Source organism: Trachypithecus francoisi, unplaced genomic scaffold (genome assembly GCF_009764315.1).
Source record: "Trachypithecus francoisi isolate TF-2019V2 unplaced genomic scaffold, Tfra_2.0 Lachesis_group2, whole genome shotgun sequence".
Classification (NCBI taxonomy): Eukaryota; Metazoa; Chordata; class Mammalia; order Primates; family Cercopithecidae; genus Trachypithecus; species Trachypithecus francoisi.
In genome coordinates, this window is record NW_022681465.1 from 86,358,117 (window position 1) to 86,379,666 (window position 21,550).

At 38.6% G+C, this 21,550-nt stretch overlaps 1 protein-coding gene across 3 annotated transcripts in view; it reads right to left on the bottom strand.

Moving 5' to 3' along the window:
* Positions 1-237: 237 nt before the first annotated feature.
* The window catches only part of CDC20B (cell division cycle 20B), a 59,778-nt gene continuing 38,465 nt past the window's right edge, over positions 238-21,550 (bottom strand). Inside the window, exons 6-12 of one of the 3 annotated variants that reach the window (XM_033179567.1) lie at positions 19,519-19,635; positions 14,522-14,718; positions 13,390-13,484; positions 11,194-11,419; positions 6,812-6,937; positions 6,203-6,308; positions 238-1,580 (exon numbers count right to left, since the gene is read on the bottom strand). In XM_033179567.1, the coding sequence (XP_033035458.1) occupies positions 1,480-1,580; positions 6,203-6,308; positions 6,812-6,937; positions 11,194-11,419; positions 13,390-13,484; positions 14,522-14,718; positions 19,519-19,635 (968 nt within the window). In that variant the 3' untranslated portion in view covers positions 238-1,479. Of the gene's footprint in view, positions 1,581-6,190; positions 6,309-6,811; positions 6,938-11,193; positions 11,420-13,389; positions 13,485-14,521; positions 14,719-19,518; positions 19,636-21,550 lie in introns of all 3 variants that reach the window. The other 2 variants (XM_033179566.1, XM_033179568.1) reach the window with 2 other exon arrangements.

A 21,550-nucleotide genomic window follows, 5' to 3' on the forward strand; every position in this document is an offset into this window, starting at 1 on the left:
TTCTACTTTTGAATTCTCAAAGTTTTTGTTATGTTGTATCGATTTGGGGGGCATAGGGAATGGATATGTATTAGTAAAAACAAGTCATGTCAAAGCAAAAAAAAAAAAATAATCAGCCAATATTTGTTATCTGGCATATGCAGAACATACTAAGGAGCAGCAAAAAATATAATGCATGCTCTCTCAAGCCTTCAATTTAAACTCCTCAGGATGTTAAAACCAAAATAACCAATGATTCAGACAGTAATAAGATTTTTTAAAACAGCTGTAATAGTATAGTAATACCAAGTAGATGATACAGGCTAATGCCAAGAACTCAAATCCAGGTAACATCATTTCAAAACACTTCCTGGAGAGGTTAGGACTTGTGTGGGTGTATAAAGGAAAAGGAGAGAGAAGCAAGAATTCAGGTTAGAAGAAAAGCTCCAACAAGGCAGGAAATCACAAGACTTAGCCAAAGTCTTAATATAGGAGATGAATGGGAATTAACATTCAAAAGACAGAACAGTGAACTGATCAAGTTTGAAGGAACCTTAGCAGTGATCAAATCCAAATTCCTATCCTTGCAGATGTTGCAACACATCCAAGGTTACAGGGTGTATTTATGGCAGAGCCAAGGCAAGAACAGATCTAACTTCAAGTCCTGGGCTCAGGACTCCAGAGGCTGAGGTCAAAGGTGCTTGGTAATAGGGTGTCCTTGAGTGTTTACGAGCAGGGGACTGAGAGGATCAGCGTGGGACTTTTAGATGTTTAACCTAGCAGTGGTGTGGAGTCCAGAGAAACAGTTATAAGGCAATTACAGCAGACTGGCTGTCAGGCACGCAAGATGTGACTAGGTGAAACAAAAGAAAAGAGAGCAAAGGGTGAACCAAGGAAGCACAGAGAAGAACTAGGAGGTTCCCTGAGTAGGGGACCAGGATAAGGATGAGATCGTCAGGAGGGGAAAGAGATTTCTACAGAACTGATTTTTAGAGAAAGTAATATGCATGCTTAACATACTGCCTAGCATATAGTGAGATTTTAATAAGTGTTTTTCAAGTGAATGAGTCGTGTTTTCAATGTGTTGAGATTGAGCTAAAGACAGGAAAGAATCTCGAAAGGGAACTATCCCGAGGCAATCAGAAATATGAGGTTTGGAGCTAGGGAGAAAAGTCAGATGGGAAAGAAGTAGAAATCTTTGCTGTAGATGTTATTCTGAATAAAGTAGTGAAAATGAATCTCTAGAAAGGGGTAAGAAGGGGAGGAAGAAGAAGAGGGAGAGGAAGAGGGGCAGAAAGAGGAAAGCAGAGAAGGAAAGAAGTCGATCTCTGGGGAGCAGAGCAAATAAAGCAATCTGAGAAAGAACAGGAAAACAGGCATTCACATCAAGAAGAGTATTTCAACTTGTTTGATACTCATAAAAACTCCACAGAGAAGACATAGCCAACATCATCATCTTCACTTAGAAACAAGGAAACTGAAACCTAGAGGGGCTGGGTGCTAGTAGCAATTCCACACAGAGGCCGTCCCATCAGCTGCAGCAGAAAACACCCGGGTCTGGTCTGGACTCAAAGCCAGGTGCAGCACTCTGCCCCTGTGGCCTGGGGGAAAAGGGAAAGACAGTTCATACTCCTCCACGTTATATGGGCTGCTGCTCAGGACTATAGGCAATGTGAGGTGGGGCCATGAGTCCCATCCCAGGATAAAGGGTTTTCCCACACCCACCAGGTTCAGAGCTGCCACCAACTGAGCCATGCTGGGAGACAGCAGTCAGGGCTGACTGGGACAGTTTTCTCCCTCAGTGCTCTTGCCCCTGTATCAGTGTTCTGTGGCTGTCATAACAGATCACCACTCATTGGGTGGCTTAAAACAACAGAAATTGATTCTCACAGTTCTGGAGATGAGAAGTCTGAAATCATGGGGTCACAGGGGCTGAGCTCCCTAGGGAGGCTCTTGAGGTGATTCTGTGCCTTGCAGCTATTGGCAATCAATGCTCTGTGGCCACATCACTCCAGACTCTGCCTCTGTGGCCACGTCACCTCTTCTTCTGTGTGTCTGTTCTCCTCTGTGTGTCTCTCACAAGGATACTTGTCATTGGATTTAGGGCCACCTGGATAATCCAGGATGATTTTATGTCAAGATCCTTAATGACATCTCCAAATGCAATATTTCTAAATAGGTCCCATTCTGAGGTTCCAGAGATTTAGCATGGATATCCTTTAGGAGACCATTTATCAGCCTACCACACCCTTCATGCCCTATACTGTTGTTAGTTCTGTCTTCTCTAATCCACCCATTCCTACGAATGCCAGTGCTATGCTCCTGCCACATACCCCAGCCCTCCCCAAGAAGTGTCCCACTGGGCCCCAGCTTTCAATAAACGAATCAGATAAACTGAAGCAGCAAGCTTACATTTATAAAGACAATGCAGGCCCCTTTTATAGGTGAGGGAAAAGATTTGGGGATACCAAATGTGTTGCCAAAGGTCACACAGCTAATTAATGGCAGAGCCAGAACTAGGATCCAATTCAACGCTCTGACTATTCAGACCACACACCAAACCCTGACCAAAGAATCTCTTTTTTTATGGAAGACCACTGTCTATTATTTAAAAAATAATAAAACCATATAAATGAAAAGCAACTTGATTTAGTTGTTTTAAAAGGATAAATATAGGAGATGGACACAGTGGCACACACCTGCAGTCCCAGCTACTCAGGAGGGTCACTTGAAGCAAGGTGTTTGAGGCTACAGTGCACTATGATCAAGCCTGTGAATAGCCACTGCACTCCAGCCTGGGCAACATAGCAAGATCCAGCTTCTTAAAAAAAGAGGATAAATATATAATAAAACATTACTCTAATGCTTTTATTTATTTATTTATTTTGAGACAGGGTCTCACTCTGTCACCCAGACTGGAATGTAGTGGTGCAAACACAGTTCACTGCAGCCTCAACCTCCTGGACTCAAGTGACCCTCCCACCTCAGCCTCTCAAATAGCTGGGACTATAGGGAGTGTGCCACCACGTCCGGCTAATTTTTGTAATTTTTCTAGAAATGGAGTCTCACCATGTTGCCCAGGCTGCACTAATGCTTTTAAATTAATAAGAAAGAAAAGTCTATTCAATAAATATAATAGGTAATAAATATGTCTTCACTCTTCTGTGTTATGATGAAGAAGAGAAAAAGGGAAAAGGAGTAACAGTGCAGGGAAATCCCAATCTTTTCCAAAGCATGTACTGAAAACTATCTTGACTTAAAAATTGGAAAGATACTTCTAGAATTTGTTAGAAAAATGGCATTTGGATTGGATGCAAAGGCATTCTTGAAGTTTTTCTCGCATATCAATGACAATCTTAATTTACCAGATAGTGGGAAATGTCTTCTTTATCTCAGACAAAGGTCCTTTTTAGGGTTTATTTTCCCAGGTTCTAAGAATACAGACACTGAAAGCATGAAAATGTTGTCTTCTTTCTGCAACTATAGTCATAAATGAGACCACATATTGATACACAGAATGATGAAACCAAGCCAAAGACCAGATCTCACCCTATAAGCTAAAAAGCTACCTACTCCTATTTTAAAGCTTAAAAATTACAACTCTTTAATAGGTGGGAATAATCATAAGTTACCTTTCCTCTGTGGTCAGGTGGATGAGGTCTCTTTAACTGAAATTATCCCCCCCAAAAAAAATCATGACTATGGTTAACAGGGTAAGGCTTAGTAAAGGTGTGACCAGAATCTAGAATAGTTTTGTTCCAAACTTTGTGACCACAACCCACAGCCAAAACTACATTTTATGTAGCAACCCCATATATAGGCACATATATGTACTACATAACTATAACAAAAGTTTCACAAAATACTACCTAATTTTCCATTTTCCCATCTATACTATTCTATTTCACTTTTTTTGCTGATCTTGACTCACTACATTCATAATCCAGTGATCATAACCCCCAGTTTGAAGACACTGATCCAGATCCCAATCATCAGGTGTATGTCAAGGGCTCTGTTCTTGACCCACAATGGAAACACAGCCTCACAACAAAAGCCATAAAGATTAAATACCCAGGCAGTACCAGGGGACACAGCAGTGCTCCCTCAGTGTGTTCATGGAACAAGTACTTCAAGATGCTCCCCCACTACAGATTTCCCAATTGTGCTTGGGAAACAACGAATGCTATCACCTTCTCTTGGTGATGCACAATACACATAATCTATCCAAGCCTTTGGAAGGTCCTTAAGAAAGAAAACACTGGCCAGGCACGGTGGCTCACATCTGTAATCCCAGCACTTTGGGAGGCCGACGTGGGTGGATCACCTAAGGTCAGGAGTTCGAGACCAGCCTGGCCAACATGGTGACACCCCATCTCTACTAAAAATACACAGAAATTAGCCAGGCGTGGTAGTTAGCGCCTGTAGTCCCAGCTACTAGGGCGGCTGAGGCAGAAGAATCACTTGAACTTGGGAGGTGGAGGTTGCAGTGAGCCGAGATGGTGCCACTGAACTTCAGCCTGGGCAATGGAGTGAGGCTCTGCCTCAAAAATAAATAAATAAAAAGAAAATAAAGAGAAAAAAAACTGTTCTAGCTTAACCCCAAATTTCCAAACTTACTGACCACATGGCATGTTTTTGTATTAACAACTTTGTATACATGTTTTGTATAACTGCTAAACACTTTTGAGAAATACTGTATGTAGAAGGAACTAATGGGTTAGAGATGAAAATGAGTGTCTAAGACCTCAAAAGTAACCTCGTCTCCAACTATAAGCATTTTAAGAGAAAAGGTTAAATGCACTCTTGGAAATTCTGTCTAATATTAGTGAAAAAATTCACAAGGAGTTAAAACTAAAGTACTTATCACTTGTAAGGGCCAGAGAAACAAGGAAATACACCTGATAAGTACATTCTTTATTCCAAGCATCAGCAAATTGATTTGAATATCCTATCGCATGCCCCCACCTAAATGAAGGCCCTGCCTAGCTGCTGGAATTAGTTTTGTAAAGAACCAGGTTTTAAGGCTTGATTTACAATACTTCTCTAATCTGAAAAGGTCCAGGGAGTTGCATGTCTTTTGATTTAAAATATGCAAAAAAATATGACTCATGCTCTTCCTACACTTGCACCTGATCACCACAATGGCTCTGCTAAGAGTTGCCTGTATTCTGATACAGGCCACAGAGTGTGACAGCTGAAGAATACAAAGGTCATTCTGAGGCTGAGTTCCAGTCAGGCTCATCATCAGAGGCAGGAAGTCTACCCGATAAGGCTGTTTCGTTGTTGCCCATTAACGTTTTCAGAATCTCCAAAGAAAATCATGATATTATCACCACCTAACATTGTATATATTTGTTTTCTGCATGTCTCCTCTCACAAAAGTGTAGACTCCCTGAGGGCAAGGACATTGTCTCTCTTGTTCACCTGTGTATGCCCGGCACCCTAGAAAGTACCTGCCACATAATAGATGCTTCATAAATAAATAATGAGTAAGTAAATCCCAGGGATTGGCCAGGAAGCCAGGTGAGTGGAGAGAGGAAAAAGACGGGATATATAATCAGAGTTCTACAGGATGCCCCATTCTTGCACCGACCACCAGTTTTGTCTTCATGTTTCCCTGGGCTGGGTAGAGGAGATATTCTACTCACCCTTGAGCCCCCTTAAACATTCTAGATTGCACAAAAGATTTAAGGCCCAGAGGACAGGGCCTGGGACTTGCTCCCCATCATGCGGTCTTTCTCTCAAGAAGTACCCAGTAAAAGTTTGTAGAACTAAATTGAGAAGAATAGTGGTCTACCTTGAAAGGGCAGATGTTCACAGAGGAAGCCTCATGGTCATTAGTGGCCTCCTGACACATAGTAATGTCTTGCCCTTTCAGATTGCCTTATCTTCCACCCATTCTACACCGCTGGTTTTTCTTCAAAATAAGATGATTTGTGATGCTAACTCGAGTTCAAAAACTGCCCAAGATCACCACTCCATCATTCATACACATATGCAAGGAGAAGATGACTTAATTTAAAGTGATGAACCATTTTAGTCAAATTCAGAAACATTCAACTATACACTCTCTGAGGTAGGGTGGATGTAGGACTTTTACCTCTGATGAAATATGTGCTTAGAAAAACCAGAAGGAGAAAATCTTTCATTCCCCCCAAAAACAGCTCACTTTGCTATAGATGCATGGCATTTTATTCACCCATTTGCTTACCAAAAAACCCACCAGACCTGGACACAGTGGGACAGGTCCACACAGTCACATCATTCTTGGGAGTACCTAGGCCAGTTGCAATCTCCTTTGTCTTAGGTAGCCAGATTAAGGAACAAATCTGAAATAATGATCAAAAATACAGAATTATTACAATTTCTGATTCCTTATGAATATACTTAAACTGGTTATACGCAGTATGCACTGTCCATGATCCAACCTCCAGTACAGATGGAGTAGGATGTTAAAGAAATTACATCCATTCTAGGAAAGTTTATCCGAGGCAACAAAGGATCAAGTATACAAATAGGCTTAGGTGTAGTAAATGGAAGAATTTAAGTGAACTGTGACCATTGGCCAGGAAGAGCCAGACTACTCCAAAGTTCATGGTCAAAGCAGTGATGGGAAAGAAAGGAAATGTGAAAAATAGAAAACACAAATTATATTAACTTTGAACTCACAAATGAAGAGGTTTTTACAATAAAAAGAAACTCTTGGGAACTCAAATTCCTTATGGACTCAATAGAGAAAGAGAGCTTGTTGGGGGCATAGGCTCTGTCATAAACTATTTTCACAAGAATCCAGAAGACTGAAATGAAGATGAAGCCCAGAGGAGATATTAACCTGTGAGTTTGTGCTTGGGGTCTGTATGCTCTTCCCAGCATTTATATCCAAGATGTGTAAGCATCCATCCTTCATTCCTCCTCCAATGGCAAGGACCCCAGACTGCCAGGGACACCAATCCATGGCCTTTAAAGTTTCACATAATAGCACAGACAGGTCAGCTTCAAAGAAGGTGCACTCATGAATGTGATGCACTTAAGTAAGCAGCAAGTCCCCAGGTCTGCACCTGTCACAGCTCTCTTGGGCCTGCTATCCAAAGGCAGGAGCAACTGCACCCCCAGAGATTACTCCTCAGGTACTAGCAGTCACTTCTGGAAGGGAAGATACCTAACATGACTCAAATTATGATAACAATTGTGGATTTTTTAACATAGACTATGTAATAACAGTTGGAAAGCTACATGCAATACATACTATGGGGCAAAAATCTGCTGCTGGAGTAGTTCACATGTGCTCTTGCAAATTGGCTCTGAAAATGCAGGCTTTCTCTGATTTGTCTACCTGTGTCCTTATGTTCCAGGTAGTGGTCAGATAAAAGAGAACTATATGTGATTGCTCACAACTCAAAAGTCTCAAGCACTTCAAATCTTAAGGCAGTTCAGAAAATAAAATTGCCTTCTACTTATTTATATAGTTAATTTAAAAAATAGGATTTAGTATCACACATTTACATTGGTAATTGAAATTACTAATAACAATCACTTTAAAGGACATTTTAACAAATACTACAATTATATGTATCTGTGTATCCTTATCAATCATCTTGGTAACCACCCTCATTTTTGCATCTTCTCTTCTACATGTAAAAATATTTTATAAAGTAGCAAACATAGTGTTTATACTATTTGATTATTTTCTGTTGTTTCCACCTATCATATAAACACTTTTCCACATTTTAATATACTTTTCACAATTATAATTTTTAACAATCCCATAATATTCCATCATGTTGTTGTATCCTGATTAATTTTTGTTCTGCTAATGCTGGACCTGTTTTGGTTTTTGTTGTATTGTGGTTTTATTTGTATTGGGTTGGGTTACTTTTTTTTGGAAAGGAGTATTTTTTTTGTTTTTGTGCATGTGTTTTATTTGTTGTCTGCTCTCATAAAGTGCACCGTAATGAATATATTCTACATGTCTTTTTTTTTCTGACAAATTTTTTAAGTAAATTTCAAGATTCAAAAGAGTTGACATAAAATTTTCCAAACAGTTATAACTTTTTACAGCACCAGCATCCAATGAGTATACTAATTTCACCCTGGCTAAAAGTTACATGAAGTCAAAAATGTTATTTTACATCTAGTGAAATTATAATAATTATAAAACAGATTATAAGGGTAATTTATTTTCTTCTTAGCAAGAATGAACTTTTTTCTGTGTATTTATGTTCCTCTAGCATTTCCCACCATGTGAATTTTTTTGCCATTTAAGCACCTACATCTTAATGCTTTTCTTTCAAGTTTGAGTCCATTTTTTAAAAACACACATCTGAATATACAGTAGTTCCTCTCATCCTTCATTTAACCAACTTACTAAATTTACCAAAGTTCTCCTCTCCTTCTGTAATACATATTTATTTCCACCCATAGCATGCTAATCTTCTGTTCTCTAGAATGCTCCACACTTCTGCTCCCACTAATTAAGCTGTAGGTTTATAGAGCCCACTGTATTTTGCCAAACCTGTTTATAACAGGTGAACTTGTTATTATAACTGTGATTTCATCAAATCACATGTAAATGTTTAATTAAATCACCTACTTTATTTGGACTAAAGATGATTGTTACTTCTATGAACTAAATTAAACAATTTGGAAGTTTGTTGTTGTTGTTTTTTTAAGACACAGTCTCACTCTGTTGCCCAGGATGGAGTGCAGTGTTACCACAAGGGGTCACTGAAGCCTTGATCTCCCTGGGGCTCAAGCCATCCACCCTCCTTAGCCTCCCAAAGTGCTGGGATTACAGGCATGAGCCACTGCACCTGGCATCACTCTACTTTAAAGATTCTGCAGCAGAGTGTATTTTCCAAAGATAGCTACAACACTGTCTTTCATCCAACAAGACCTTCTAAGCCTTGCCCATTTCCTCCATCAATAGGTACAATCTAATTCCTCTACCTTTGAATCTGGGGGGACTTGTGACTAACCTGGAACCAATAAATGTGACAAGTGACACTGTATGACTTACAAAATTGGGTTATATTAATAAAAGGTATTACCACCTTCACCTTGCTCTCTGAAGCACTGGACCTATTTCCCTGAAGCACAAATTCCAACTGGCTTGAGGCAACCACGTTGTAAGGAAACCCAAATCAGCTCACACAACATGAAGATGCAAATTGCAAGAAGGAGCATGCCCAGCCAGCCGGCAAACAACTGGTGCAGCCCCTGGCACTTTTAGCTTCTGATGCTGTCTGACTGCAACCTCATGAGTGATCCTGAGCCAGAACTGCTCAGATGACATTTTCCCAGAATCCTTACCCAGGAAACCATAAAAGATAATGAAGTGATTATTGTTTTAAGCCACTAAACTTTTGAGTAATTTGTTGCACAGCAATAGATAATCAGACAGATACTATAAATAGAAACCTCGAACAATGAAATATGGTAATAGTTCATACAAGAAAGACAATGAGGAATTCTAATCAGCCTACCTACATTCAAAGTAAAGGCCTTCGTCTCATATGGTGAATGAATGTACAGTTTAATAAATCTGGTGAATGTAATGCTCTCAGTCAAAATAAAATATCTACAATATATATGATAAGTTAAAGTTCCCTGCTTTGTCTTTTTCAAATAACAATTCTCCACCTCTGATTAGGCTGGAGAAGTGGGCTATTTCACAGAAAACATAATTTTGCAATTTCAAGAGGCTCAGAAATTCCCCTGAGCCCACGGACCCCAGTTTTACCATATGATGGATAATAATTTTTTATATTTATTAATAATCATTTTCTTAAATACCCTTAAAATCATTTCTTAAATGATTAAATAATCATTTCTTAAATTCCAGATAGCTTTTATAATAAATATTTTGGCAAAATTAGAAGCTACACCATGAGAGGAATCACACAGATGTCAACTTGCAAAGTCTCCTGCTCCACCAGTTGGTTAGCTGGTGACTGAAGAGACATGACTGGTGACTGTTCAGTGATTCCCCAGGTGCTGACTGCCAGGAGGCTTGGCTTGCTCTGGTTTCCAGAAACTCTTTCTTAGTGAAGAGGACTCCCATTTAGTAGTTCAATGCATTAGATTTTGACAACAAGACATTTAAAAAGGTAACTTGTCTTGCCTGGCTTGGGTTTTCAACTATTTTTCTGTTTTGTTTTTGTATGTTGTTTTCAGACAGAATATTTTACATACATTTTGCTACTTTTTTTCAAGTAATGAATAGTGGGAATTTGGACTGATCATAATTCTCAATATCCTGTAGACATGAAAAACCACAAGCCAGGAATTTCGGGGCAGCACAATGTAGTGGCAGTAGTCACTACATACATCATCCTATATTAGGAAGCCCTGTAATAACTTTTAAATCCTCTTGTAATCAATTTGCTTATTGTTAATAAGGTAGAACCATTTCTTTGCTCTGCAAGTGACATATATTCTGGGACTATGTTGAGGTCAAGACATACATCTGTGTCACCAACTCCTCAAGAAGGAAAGTATGGATTTTTTTTACTAGAAATAAGAATTTAACAGTCAGAGAAATAAATAATTATGCAGAACATGGTGGAGCATTGATCTAACTTCACAGCACCCTGCCATTTTCTGACAATGGGTCTCTTTCCTTACATGTGAGCTTGTGACCCAGGCCTGTCAGTGTGCCCATCTCTCTAGCCACAATTATTAACTGAGAGATGAGAATGTGACCAAAGGCAGACTAGGGTCCTCCCTGGCACATTTCCACCAGAGTTATAAGGAAAGATGGCTTCTTATCCAGCTCCCATCTGGAAGAATCTGAATCTGAAGCTGCCAAGAGCCATCTTGCCCAGAAAATGAAGTCTGAAGGAAGAATGAAACCAGAGATAAGCAGAGCCAAGAGCCAAAAAGATGGGCCCAAATGACATTACTCAAAGCCTTAGATCCAGCTGATATTTAAAACCAGCCGTATGTACCCAGGACTCCACAGTTACATGAAAAAATAGATTTACTTTTTTGCTTAAGTATAAGTTTGACTTTGGTTTCTGTCACCTACAATTAAAAAATCTGACCAGTGGGAAGCATAAAAAGGTTGTCTTTCAGGAGAGTGATGACAAACTCCAAAGCAAATTCTAGAGAAAGAAAAATCTCAAAATATTGGCTTAATGATTTTCTTTTTATATGTGAAGGATACCCAGTGGCCTCTGAGTAACAGGAAACCTAGAAAGCTACTGAGTTTCTTACCTTGACTGCTGTAGACTGGGGTATGACTTTCAGCGGTTGGCCCAGTGCACTGGCACCTGGGTCGTGGGGCCATATTGTCAGCAGTCCATCACTGCAGCCGCTGGAAAGCAGTCTGCCATCTGGTGACCACTTCAGAGCACACACAGCTTGCTTGTGGCGAAGTGTTCCAACATGATGCTGGGCTACCCGAACATCATGATGATAAACACGCCCCAGTCTTGACCCACTGTGAGTTTACATAACAAAAAAATTAAGCCCTGTTGCTACATAAACATTTGAAAACATGGAGGAAAGCATAGTTCAAAGTAAAACTTCTGAAAGACCCCTAGGACAGATTCAAAACACAGGTGGAGATTCCTTGGGTTAATAAGGATGGAGTGTTCTGCCTGGAGGATTCTTTTCACAAGTGAAATTGATTTGTCTGGCAGAGTTTGAAGTCTAGATTTAAAAGTATCCTTTGATAGATGTTTCTAATGACTTTAATCTGATGTAGGCAGCCATGGAAAATTAAGCTGAGATTACCAGATTTTCCCAAATAGTAGTTTATATACTGGACCTAGGAAATATTAATACTTTTCTGCAACTTTGAATATTTCAGAGTATCTCAGGGAAATGGTTTCAGTACATATTTATAGTAAAATGTTAAACATAGAAAAAGGAAATGATTTTCTAACAGTAGATTCCTATTAACCTATAGATCCACTCTTAGTTTTGCTAGAGGCACTAATATGTAAAAGAAGTTTAAAATCAATTGAATGTCACAGCAAACTGCAATATGATTCCTAATCAGTGGATAATGTCTCTATTCATGCTCACTGATGTGAAACTAAACAACTAAACTAAAGATCACATCACTTTTTCAAAGATAATGAACCCTTTCTAGATTAATTTAATTTTCTCTAAGGAGTAAGTAAATGATGTTCCACAATTATTTCAGACATTTCTCAAAGTCCAGTGTCACACTGTTTAAAACTATGCAATGCTGAACAGCATTCTGATAAACAATATGGGCTCTGGAGCCAGACCAGCTGGGTTATCCCAACTCTGTCGCTTACTAACCACGTGACTTCAGGCTAGTGTCTTAGTTTACTCATTTGCAAAAACAAAATGGAGGATAAGAGACCACCTTATCATGTTACTGCAGTGATTAAAATGAAATTACACACATAAAAAGTACAGCACAGTGCCTGGCACAGAGTATTCTGAAAATGTTAGCTGCTATTATTATAAGAAAGGATCTGTTCATTTTCCTCTTGGCTAATGAAACTAAACTTTAACAATGCAGATTAGAAAAGGAGTTTGAGTACATAGGAAGGAGTTTGAGTACATACAAATGAGACTGCAATAACTAAGTTGTTTTAAGTATGGCCAAAATCACAAGATATTCAAATCTCAAGTTTACATCAAATTATTTATATACATTTTAAAAGTCTTTGGGATTTATCTAACTTAAGTCTACCTTAATCTTAAGAACTACAATATGAACATGAAAGGCTATGATTAAAAGCAGTATATATTTAGACCAGTTATGTAGGCTCACAGGAACAAGTCACTTAATTTTTCTGGTTAAAAAGAAGCAGTTAAACTAAATCATTAGTTCTCAAAGGGATAAGTCATCAGCATCACTTGGGAAATGAGAAATGCCAATTATCAGCCCCTCAAGACCTAATGAATCTGAAGCCCCCCAAGTGAAGCCAGCAATCTGCGTTCTGAGGAGCCCTCCAGGTGATTGTGATGCATGTTCAAGTTTGAGAACTACTGAACAGGATAATCTACAAGGTTCCTTCCGCCATAATTTCTGTGGGTCTGTGAATTGGAAATGTGCCCCAGAGAGCTCAACATATTCCATAGTATAGATACTGATAGCAATAAATACTTGATTTCAGCACAATATCCCTTTAGTACCTATTACTTAGCACAGAGAAACCTTTTGCTTGAAGGGAGTTTCACATTTTATCTGAACAATTTAGTGAATCCCATGCAGAAGGCACACATGGTACATGTGGGCACCAAGACACTTATATCACCAGCAGATCTGAATACCTGAGAGGGTGGGATCATACTTGATATTAAGTCCAATGGCCTATTTTGTTTTATTTTTTATCAGTTTAGGTTTTGAATATTATAATTGTTTACTCAGGCCCCATAATCAATTATTAATACAAACACAACTGTCTCCAACAAGACACTTCTTACCTGCTGAGGATAAAGTGAGTCCAGCTCAGAGCCCCAACTACTGACAAATGACCAAGCATATTTCTCAGTCGCTTTTTAGTTACCACATCCCATAACTGAAAAAATTTGAACAAGGAGAGTTATGTAGCATCGGAGTTTTCACAGCCCACTGTCTTCTCAAAGGCCTGAGAGCCAGTTACTGTTGATATTGTTAGTTTTTGTACTAAGTGAAAACCCAGCACCTCTGGCCAGCAGTTCTCAATTCTGACTGTGTATTAGAATCAGCTAGGGAGTCTGTACCACTATGGATGCAGATTTAGTTGGCGGAGTAGAACCTGGATACGGCAATTGTTTTAAAGCTCCCCAGGTGAATTCAATGTGCAGCCAAGGGTTGAGAATCATTACCACATTTCTAGCTCCTTCTGAATTGTGAGAATTACAAATCTGGAAATCTACCTACAGTTACCAACAAATGTATTAACAAGATGTGGGTGCCCAGATACTTCCTAGAATCAGAAATTCCACTTATTGCTAAGAGACTCCTTTCCTGCCAGCTACAGATAATATTCTGATCACCATGGGGAATAACAACTTTGGTGTAAGAAGAAATTATGACATAGACTTCACAGCATTCATTATCATTGCAGAGATGAGAAAGCAGTGAGAAAGCCATCTGTGGCCCTCCTAAATCATTTGCACATGAGTGATACTGTTTATTCTGTTAGTAATAAAAAATAATAATAATGATACATGAGAAATTAGATAGACTGATGGAAGCTCAATAAATCCCCATTTCAAAGAGCCTATCAGAAAAAAAAATTCACTCATTTTCTATAACTGTACTCCTAATCATGGCTTCAGGTGAAAAGGAGAACTGAAAGTATCTTCCTCTCTCCAAAGCTCCAAAACTGGAGATTCTACAAGCCCAACTTTAGTTTCAGAGAAGGTATATTTTTAAACATGACAGAAAGATTGTGGTGGAAACTAACCAGAGTACCCTTAAGTCTTCATTAAAAACCATTCAGTAAAAAAAAAAAAAAAAAGTAGACTGTCATCTCCTGGTTTCTCTACTTTACATTAACTTATTATTAAAAGTCAATTATAGTGTAGTAATACACAGAGAACATGATGAGAAAAAAAAACTGGCCAGTACTTGCACTTCTCCCTCGCTGGTGCCAACTGCCAGGCAAGTTCCCTCTTTTATCCAGGACACAGAAGAGATATAGTTACAAGTGAGACTTAAGTCTATGGTTTCAATCCCATTGCGGTTCTCCCCATTCCAGATGTATACAGCAGAGCCCAGGGCTATGGCAACAAGATTCTGAAAACTCCAGTCTAGGATATTCAGATCTATAAGAAAAGCACTTCAAATTAGGGTAATGATACAGCCAAATGAAAACATGTTCAAATAAACAACTTTATTTATAGGTAGGGGGAAAAGACTAATACCATCCCATGGTTAGTTGGAAAACAGAAACATGGAACTAAGAAAATCCTTAAAAGTTCAAAAATGAAAACTGGGATAGAATCTGGTGTCAACACTTACAGTCTAATAAGCAATAATGCTTATTATTTACACTGAAATATACTTATTTAGAGGCATTTAAAGAATTTGGCAGATTCATCTACCATTATTAGTACATGTAGACTTCACTTAACAGATCACTAAAAATTAAAAGCATATAATGCTTATGGAGACACCCTTGGACCTAGGATATGTATAAGGGAGATGCCACCATCATTTCTAACCAAAAACACCACCCAGCTAGAAGAGGCGGTGGTTCACGTATGATACCTACATGTTCTCAACAGTATTCTATAGCTTACACTAATAAGAAACCTTTGACTGCTAAGAGAAAACATATTTGTATGACAATTTATTAAAATATACCCTATCTTATTTCTTATCAGTCAGAAACTCCTGACTGACACATAACAGTATAAAACTAAGTAGCATATCAGTTTCCCTACAGTAGTTTAAACCTCTACAATACATTCCCTCCCTGTGATAAATATAAACTCTGAATGAAGTCTAAAAAACAAACACCTGGAGACCCTGGAAAGTAAGAAAAAGCAGTAAACTAAGTAAGGGAGTCAAACTTTGGAGAAGCAATCTGGCTGGGGGTGAGTTTCCCACTTTTCTTCTTCTACACATTTGCCCCGAGGACAGGCCCCAGTCATAGAGTGCCAGCGAAGACTCTGATAAAAAGGACACCATCTTTCTGGTCAGAGAAACCATGGAAATAGAGCCTGAGGCATAGAACTGATACCAGTATGAGGGGAAAGTCCTAGACATGAGAAAGCCAAAAGAAAGAGATCCTCTGAGTGTGAGTATATTAATTCACACACATCTCAGCCTTACCCCTAAATCATTTACATGCAGAAGAGACTCAAATTAGCTTAGCAAAGGCTTTAAGAAACGAACTGAGATTTGAAACATCCATTCAAGTCTCAGTCTAGGCTCTGATCCACATGTACGAGATACAGACCCAAACCAGCATGGTCAAAGTTAAAGAAACTGATCTAAGATTTGAAACACCACCCACAAATGGCAAGACAAAACTTAAAATATGAACCTAACTAGAACAAAAACATGAACCAGAGGAAAACATCAACATTCTCCATAGGATCCAGTGACTATAACATAAAATCTACAATATCCAGACAAAATTCAAAATTACTAGATAAATGTAAAGGCAAAACATAACCAATAGATGAAAACTCCAAGATGACCTAGGTATAGAAATTATCAAACAAAGACTTTAAAGCAGCCATTATATTCTCCATGAAGTGAATAAAACCACACATGAATGAAAAGTCATATGAAGTTTCATATGAAGCTTTAGCAGATAAACAGAAAACCCAAAAGTATTTTCTAAGTAAAGAAAATAGAAATCATAAAACAAAGCTCTAAAACGGAAATCAAATATACAAAAACCATAAAATACAAACTTTAAAATGGAAAAATATAATATCTGAAAAATTCCTTGGATACGCTGAATAGCAGGATAGAGGTGATAGAGGAAACAGTAAACTTGAATATAGATAACAGAAAGTGTTCAATGTAAAGAATGTGGAGAAAAAATTTGTTAAAGAATGAAGCCTCAGGGAATTGTAGAATAATATCCAAAAATCTAACATGTGTAAGTAGAGTCAGGTCTTAGAAGCAGGATAACAAGATTTCAGATGACCATGGGGTTCTCACCAGACACCATGGAGGCCACAGTCAATGGAACAACATCTTTTAAATGCTGGGGGTAGGGGGTGGTGATGAATCTTTCAACTCAGAATTCTATATCCAGCAAAAATCTCATAAACTGGAAGATGGAAAATCTAACAGAAGTCTGTGCCAACAGACCTAATCTGCAAGAACTGATAAAGGAAGCTCTTCAGGCTAAAGGGACATTATATGAAAGAGAAACTTGGATCTTCAGAAATGAAGGAGAACACTGAAATTGGTAAATATTTAGGTAAACATAGGAGCCATTTTTTCCTCTTAAGCTATTTAAATATTTTTTCAATTTTAAAATGCTTACAATTGGACGGTTTTCAGTGTATGTAAATACAAAATGCATGACAGGCCAGACACAGTGGCTCACACGTGTAATCCCAGCACTTTGAGAGGCCAAGGTGGGAGGATCACTTGAGCCCAAGGAGTTCAAGACCAGCCTGGGCAACAAAGTAAGACCCCATCTCTACAAAAAATCAAAAAAATTACCTGGACAAGGTGGTATGTGCCTGTGGTCCCAGCTACTTGGGAGGCTAAGGCAGGAGGATCACTTGAGCCCAGGAGGCAGAGGCTACAGTAAGCCTCTACAGTCTCCAACCTGAGCCACTGCACTCCAGCTTGGGTGACAGAGTGAGATCCTCCCTCAAAAAACAATAACAAACAAACAAACACACATGACAACTACAGTAACCTAAAAAGCAGTGGGGAGTTTGAGAGACCTACATGATTGCAAGATGTTTATATATTGTGTGAAGTGTACAATAGTAACTCTACGTAGACTAAGAAAGTTGAAATCACATTGTAATCCCTAGAACAATGATGACAAAATACAATACAAAGAGATAGAGTCAAAAAGCTAAGATCAATTAAAATAGAACTGAAGTAAAAAAAGAAAAGACGTCCAAGGAATAGGCCTTGGGTACTCCAACATTTAGAGGTCAGGGAAATGGAAGAGAAACACAAATCAGCAAAAAAGGATGAGAACGAGTGAACAAAAAGACACTCTTGGACAAAACCCAAAAGAGTGGGATATCAAGAAGGAGGGATTGATCGGCTGTCTCAAATATAGTTGTTAGGGTTCAGTATGAAGTCTAAGAAGTAACTGTTGGATTTAACAATGAGGAGTTCTTTGGTAATGTTTGGAAGAGTAGTTTCAATTGAATGATGAGACTTAAAACTTGACTAGAGTGGATTTGAGACAATATGGGGAGAGAAATAGAAAACTGTAAGTATAAAGATGTTTTGAAAGTTTTACTGTCAAAGAGAGGAAAGAAAGAGGGCTGTGCAGCTGGGCATGGTGGCTCACGTCTGTAATCCCAGCACTTTGGGAGGCCAAGGCAGGCGGATCACTTGAGGTCAGGAGTTCGAGACCAGCCTGGCCAATATGGTGAAACCCCGTCTCTCCTAAAAATACAAAAATTAACCGGGCATGGTGGCAAATGCCTGTAGCTACACGCCCAGCTACTCAAGAGGCTGAGGCACAAGAATTGCTTAAACCCAGGAGGTGGAGGCTGCAGTGAGCCACTGCACTCCAGCCTGGGTGACACAGCAAGACTCTGTTTCAAAAAAAAAGGAAAAGAAAGAAAGAAAAAGGGCTGTGGCTTAAAGGAAAAATGGGAACAAAAGTTGTTTCTTTTTAATATGAGTGTAACAGTTTTTTAACATTTTTTGAAAATGCATCCTTCTTAGCTGGTCATGACAATAAATTCTTTTGGAGAAGGAGCTGAAAGAATAGGAAGATACAGAACTGTTCCCTTTAGGGATTTTGCTTTTTCCAGCTCATGCCTCTTTGTAGATATTCCATGGCACCCAGGCCCCTTCCCTCTGCTCCTCTCTCCCTCACCTAGGGAGTTTACACTGGCTCCTGGCTTCAGTCATAATCATCTGACCTACAGGCTAGTCCATCCTCTTTCAACTACCAGCATTCGTTTCAAATAATCTGCCAAGCTTCTTCTATGTCTCATTGTCTCCTTTAATATAATATTCAAGCATAGTCTTTCCTCTCCAAATCACCTCCTCTGCCAATCTGTCTTCTCAGTGACACCACCCTTCTCCTGCTTCAAAAACTTGGAATAATCATGAATTCATTTCTCATCCCATTTCTTTTCTTCATGAAGGAAAAATAAGCCTTCACTCTTTGGCAGCTCTTACCTACTAAGTGCATTCTGCATACACTGCCATGAATTTTCCTTTGATGTTTCTCTTAGTCAACAACTCCCAAAACAAATCTAAATTTCTAAATTTTTCTCCATAATCTGTACCCACCTATTCACCAGTCCCCAATGTATCTTCTTCATTGCCATTAAATATCATTAATTACCAGCATCCTGCCTTCTTCATGCTGTTAACAATACCAAAAATGGTCCTTCTCCTCTACACTTTTCCAAGTTCTAACAATCTTTCAAGATCCAGCTTAAGTATAAATATCTCCACAACGTCTTTCTAGACAACACCGAAGCTCACTAAGCTCTTTCTAGTCTTTATAACTCCTCATATCCCATGATTTATTATTTATAATCTACCTTGGCATATGGTATCAGTTCTGTGTCAGTTAGTCCCGTCCTCCAAACTAGATTACAAGCTGGGCATATAACAAGTAGACCAAAAGCAGTTGTTTGACTGATTCAATTTACCCACATTTAAAATACATGCATAAGAATAGACCATCATTAGTACAATTCTTTCTAATACAGTGACATAAAATGTATATTTCCCACACCATGCCAACATTAACAATACCCATCCCTGAATATGAAAGTTGCACCAGGAAAAGTCAAGTATATTAGCCATATTTGGATGTTACACTATTTGGATACGAGGCATAAAGGCCATCTGCTTTAATCAAATTTCAAGTTTATACCAAGCACAGGATGCATTTTGTCATTTCAAGTTTTCAATTCCCAATCTAAATGATAACTTACAGTAGTCATTTCGAAGACCAGTAAGATGAATCTTCACCTCTGGTTGGAGTATGGAATTGTTTATATCACTGGACCTTTTAAGATGGAAGGATTCATCTCTGACTCCATCTTTGCAGCCTACAAGAAACAAACACTTCTACACAGCTCTGTGGTCCTAAAAATATAATATTTGTTATTGTGGGTGTTAAGAAATAACATAAAGTGGAAACGCTTAATTAAGTGGAAAATAAGTAGTCATTATGATAAAACTACAGTACAAAGAGCCAAGGAAGGAAGGAAATGAAGAGTACTTCAGTATTAATTTAAACAAGAATATTAAAATTTTTTTCAACAACACTTTCTAATAAAAAGCACATGCATACAGACCTGAATGAAGAAGACAGATCTTGTGGGGAGTACACAGAGATACTACATCATGCTTTGAATATTTCTTCTGTTATTTGGGATTTTAAAACCAAAGTGAATTTTGCTTTTCCACATCAAGACTTACCTGGTACACCTATGCCCTACTCTGAGACTTCATCAATAAATATTTATTGATTCATTGATTTTAGCTCTTTCTCTCAATATTTCAGTATCAGAGCACACAGACTTACTACTTTTGGTTAATTTTACCCATGACTATCTAAGGTCAGTATTCTATCTTTTGTTCAGTTCTCATCAAAAGACCATACTAAGTTCAAACCACAGGCCACTGTCTTTTCATCTCCAACCACTCAGCTTGTGATCAAACTAAGAATTATAAAATCAAAAGAAACCAAGACCACCTAGGTGACTTGTGGTGTCTGTGACCAGATGGCTTCTGATAAAAGCATGAGAACTTCACAATGCTACACCAAGAAACCAAAATGTTACTCATAAATTCCTGCTTCCGTGTTAGCTATGAAAATGTGTAGTTGAGGGCAAAACTGCAAGATTACTAAAAATACTTAGGCTTGCTGATAAAGTATCACCAATGTTAAAAAAAAAAAAAAATCAATACCCAAAGAATGAACAAAGAAACTCCTGGAGCTGGGCACGGTGGCTCACGCCTGCAATCCCAGCACTTTAGGAACTGAGGCAGGCAGTTTGAGACCTACCTGGGCAACATGGCGAAACCCAGTCTCTACAAAAATTACAGAAATTAGCCGGGCTTGCTGGCCCATGCCTGTAGTCCCAGCTACTTGGGAGGCTTAGGTGGGAGGATCACTTGAGCCAGGAGGCCAATGCTACCATGGCTGCACCACTGCACATCAGCCTGGGTGACAGAGTGAGGCTCTGTCTCTAAAAAAAATAAAAATAAGACATGAAGAAACCTTAAACGCACATTACTAAGTGAAAGAAGACAATCTGAAAAAACTATATATTGTATGATTCCAACTATATGACATTCTGGAAAATGAAAAACTATAGATACAGCAAAAAGCTTTCTATGGGAAGGGGCAAGACAGATGAATAGACAAATTAGTGAGCATTTTTAGGAAAATGAAACTATTCTGTATATTATAACAGTGATACATGTCATTATACATCAGTCAAACCCATAGAATACATAACATCAAGAATTAACTCTAATGTAAACTATGGACTTTGGGTGACAATGATGTGTCAATGTAGGTTCATTGATTGTAACAAATGTACCACTCTGGTGGGAGATGTCGATGATGGGGGAGGCTGTGCATGTGTGGTAACGAGATATAAGGGAACCTGCACCTTCTGCCTAATTTTACTGTGAACCTAAAACAAATCTAAATAATACAGTTTGTGTGTGTGTGTGTGTGTGTGTGTGTGTGTGTGTGTAGAAAGAGAGAGAGAGAGAGACAGAGAGACTCCTAAAATATCAGAATAATATAGGTATATTATCTCTGGCTTCATAGAACATATATTTTTTATTCTAAATCAAATATTCAGCACCTTACAAAAACAAAAACTTGTTGCTGTTTAGGACAAAAGAAGATGAGAGAGCTGAGGAAAGACATGTCCCCATACATTTTATTTTGCTTTTAAGAAAATATCATTCTAAGGAAAAGACAAGGTGCATACTCTCATCCCA